Here is a 4,353-nt window from a genome sequence, read left to right as displayed (position 1 = left end):
TATATATATATATATATATATATATATACTGTATACATATGTTTTTGCTTTCCAGGAACAATGCCTCTTTTTAGAAGATAAATATTATAAATCTCAAAAAGCTGACAAGACGTCACCTTGAGAGAGAAAAACAAAAACAGAATATATACACAACTTGAGCTGTCATCGTAAAAAAAAAAGTGCCAACAATCATGCTGAATGCATTTTATAATTCAATAATGATTGTTGGGCCACTTGGGTGCAACAGAACAAGATGTAAAACACTTACATATTGTCACATTTAAAAATTGGGTTAAACTCTTGTTTAGCTGCTAAATGCTTTACTTTTTTCATCAGCTTGTTGCTAACTCATTGTGTTCGGTGCAGGGCAAGGTAGAGTCTGCAAACCCAAGTCTGTAAACCCAGATTTAGTTGTAATTTAACTTTTTAGAGCTCACTACTTATTCATATTTTGTTAAAAAACATATTCATTACTAAATCACATTAGTTGTTTGAAATAATCAGCTGAAGTATGGCATGCTGAGATCATATTGAGCAGAGATAACTCAACTCCACGGGACAGCTATGCCATCGCTCCTACGGCGTTGTGACTCTTTCGGAGTTCTGTGTCGGGGTTCTTTTGCATCACGGTGCATTTAGAACAATGGGGGGTGTGTGGTTTCCGGAGGATCAATCATGAAATTCTGCCATTTTCGACACTGGCGAGCGAAAAAAAGAGAGACAGTTTATGTTATGCTAGATGCTAGCCAGCAAACTTGAGCTTAACTGCCAACAAAGTACTGCTTGCTGGCGAAGTGCTAATTTCAAAACTTACAAATGGAAAAAAAACGACAAATGGATAACCCCGTTATTGTGACCAAAATATGTCTGAGTTATTGAGGTATATGAGTTTATTTGCAAAGCTTATGTCTGTCTACTATCATGTTGCTACTCCCCACAGTAGGCTGCTTGAAACACCTGTCAACACACAGGTTGACCTGTGACAGTTGCGGTCTGCGTCGCCTCGATGCAAAGTTAAATATTTTTGGACGTGCACATCGAGCTATGGCGGAGGGATCGGAGAGGGGTTCGCTGCGATGCAGAAGGGTCTGCAGGGGTACGCCGATGATTCAACGCAGAAGCATAAAACAGCCTTTAAGGTTCTTAAGTTTCTGTATGGGAGGGTTGGGATCATTATCTGTTATGTGCTCTTAGCGATGCAAAGGCTCATGGGAACAGTTAAAGTGTGTTTTTATTAATATTTTGTTAATGTTTTGGGTGTGCATTTATGTTTTCTGGGTTTTAGTTTTGTACGGTTGATTTAGTGTTTAGGTTTAACTACATTAATTGTACCTTGACCAAGACCTGGGTGGGGACTGAGTGCAGTTGCATGGTATGCTATTCAGCACAATGGAATCTTATAATATTCGGTGTACATTGATCTCCTTTCCTTGTTTCTGCTGCACATGTATTTAATACATTGTAATTAAAGCAAAGCTGTCATAAAGAAAGCCAAATACCTGTGAACAAACATTTTCTGTAGTATTGATAAGTAGCCTAATGTTTTATATCTATCACGTTTCTTTGCATGTTTAAAGCTATATTTCCCACATGATACAGCCTTCTGTGATAGCGCACCCCCCCCAAACTTCTTCCACACAGTTGCTGGCAAACATGATGGACTCTTCAGAAGAGGTAATTATCTTCCCTCTATTTTTTGCGCACAAAAGTCGCTGGAGGACACCAGTTTCTAAACACAGCCATACTGAGAAATACAGAGAGAGATGTGTAGTCTTAATCAGCTTTGTAGCAACTCATTTGGCAATGGCTTGAATGTAAAGGAAATTCATTAATATCAAAATGTAATGCACTACAGCTGTAACTTAACAACTTAACATGCTTATTTTAGACAAAAAGACTGTAGAAAAAATAACTTATGCTAAATAAGGATTTTTAGTAATGACTACTAATACAAACTTGGTTTTCTTGGTCTTCTGCTTCAACTTAATACAACTTGACCTGTTTAGTTTCACCTTGTGTAAAAACAGACGGTTTTAGGCAACGGGTTTCCATGCACATTTCTATTAAAGTCAACTCATTCGGGATAACAGTGTGTCAGGTAAGAATGTTACTACCCTGCAAATATGTGAGAAAAACTTATTATAAGAAATCTTTGCCACTTGACTTCTGCAGGAATTAGCTTAATCATCTTCTCACACTCAAAACACACATTTCTCCGTCCCGCCCACTTCCGTTGATTTCTATGCTCTATTTCGTCCCTATCATGTTACCTACCAACAGTGAAATTGACTTCCGTACCGCGAGACGCACACGGGAATACCGTGACCCGCGGGATTCCCGAAAAATTGTCACCCTCTAATGCATGTTAGTGCACATGAGTCCCTCCCTTTGAAACTGTTTGCCCTCCCTGTTCCCTCCCTTTCTTTTTGTTTATGTCCCAATGTCTAGCTGCTGCAGGAGAGCGGTGCTCATGTGGACCATGGACGCTTAATGCACACCCTCCACTTCCATCCCACTCCGGTGGCTCCGGTGAGTGTGAGCTGACCCCAATTAACACTGTTAGCTCTGTCAGCATCGTTGCCATTTTGGCTCAGCCACCTCCATGTTTGCTTGTGACGTCAGAGGTGAGAGCCGTGTGCTGGCAGTCCTCGCCCCGACTCTGAATGTTGTACATGTAGCACCTTCAAAGGTTGTGGAAATGTAGCTACAGCTAATAAATAAAATACCATGCATTTATCAATGAGACATTTCTTGAAGTTTAAAGCACACATAGTTTATACTTAAATAGTACAGTTGTCCAAATGAAGAAGAAATAGATGGAATAAATGAAATCATCATTGAAATGTGGTTTTAAATGTGTGAGAGTCAGAGAAACAGACTCACCATGGGCCTACGGTTTTCCAACAGGTGGATGCCAACAATACCCAGAAATGCTCCAAAACTCAGCTGGAGGTACAAAGAGATCAAAGTGGAAGACATGCAAATTGTTAATAACAATAATGCTTTCTCAGTGTCAGGACAGAGACATTTAGGGATTTTGAAGGTGAGAGTAGACTGTCACTCACGACGATGCCGGCGTAATATCCAGCCACAGGCACGTTGGTGGTGCGAGTGGCAGAGATCAGACCCACAGCCATCACCAGCAGAGACAGAGCCAGCAGAGACACCGTCACCCACAGAGCGGTTTTCCTTCGACGCAGGTAGTGAACTGAGGATGGATGACAGGGGGAACCCTTTACATCCATTACATCCTGAACCCTCAGATTACATGCCTTTCACAACCCAATTCTAAATTCTAAATTCCAAAACTTTAACCTCTGTTATGCTTTAACCTCTTTTCTGCAACATGAACATATTGAAATAATTTAATTACATTCTCTTTCAGTTCTCTATTTCTTTTGGCAGTGGTGGACGATAGATGATCGGACTATAATCATTTACCTCAGGAAAAGTGCCAGTGCGACAATGTAAAAACACTCTATTACAAGTAAAAGTCATGCATTCAAAATCTTACATAGTATCAATAAAAAGTACACATGTTCATAGCTGGATATGGTGGATTTGTTTTATAGACTGCTTTGTGGTTTGATTTACTGTATAACAAGGCATCATATAGGTTATGTCATCACCAGTATGCAAGACTTTCTGTTTTCTTTTTCACTGCCATTAGAGCACCAATCAATAGGGTCTTCAAATACTAGTAGAAATAGCCTTTCTCATAATATGTGTAAGACAGTACTTAGGTAGCCTACATGTACTTTCCATCTCTGGATATGAGAAGCATTTAAAGTGTTTTTCTATCTAAAAAAAATAGTGTAATGTTTGAAGTGTAAAGTGTTTTTTGGATGATGAAGAGATGCTTTGGAGAACTTTTTCCTCACAAGAAACCTATCTATTGAATTAAAGCACACTAGAAGAAAAAAGAATGCCTTAATGATATTAAAGATGCTGCTGTAGCCTGCAGCTTAAAGAGTCAGGTTAGAAGATCTCAGGATAAAACTTGACATAATTACCTGCTGGATCCAGTATTTCTGTCGCTGTTGTTGGAGTTGTCTGCTGGGGTTCAGGCTGCGGCATTTTGACTCAATCCGGGTGAATTAGCTCTAAAATTGGAGAATAAAATGAGATCAGGCAGCTGAAGCGACGCTTTGCGTGGCGTTTCGTTTGTCCCTATTGATTCAAAACAGAGTCCTCATCCTGCACTGGCAACAAGCTGCTTTTTTCTTAAAATTGAAACATCGTTATAATAAATAAGAGTGCGATTTCATATGTGTGTTTACACCTGACTCTGAGCTCACACGAGTTCAACTTTTCTTGAAGCCTGAGTGAGAGAGAGAGAGAGAGAGAGAGAGA

At 39.7% G+C, this 4,353-nt stretch overlaps 1 protein-coding gene across 1 annotated transcript in view; it reads right to left on the bottom strand.

Moving 5' to 3' along the window:
• The window catches only part of tmem255b (transmembrane protein 255B), a 19,259-nt gene that overhangs the window by 14,883 nt on the left and 23 nt on the right, over positions 1–4,353 (bottom strand). Inside the window, exons 1-3 of the mRNA XM_032533452.1 lie at positions 4,014–4,353; positions 3,066–3,208; positions 2,884–2,946 (exon numbers count right to left, since the gene is read on the bottom strand). The exon at positions 4,014–4,353 is cut by the window's right edge and continues 23 nt beyond it. Coding sequence (XP_032389343.1) covers positions 2,884–2,946; positions 3,066–3,208; positions 4,014–4,077 — 270 coding nt within the window. The 5' untranslated portion in view covers positions 4,078–4,353. The remainder of the gene's footprint in view (positions 1–2,883; positions 2,947–3,065; positions 3,209–4,013) is intronic.

Source organism: Etheostoma spectabile, chromosome 1 (genome assembly GCF_008692095.1).
Source record: "Etheostoma spectabile isolate EspeVRDwgs_2016 chromosome 1, UIUC_Espe_1.0, whole genome shotgun sequence".
NCBI classification, from domain to species: Eukaryota; Metazoa; Chordata; class Actinopteri; order Perciformes; family Percidae; genus Etheostoma; species Etheostoma spectabile.
The sequence above is the reverse complement of the archived record's forward strand: the minus strand, read 5'-3'. Positions and strand labels throughout refer to the sequence as shown.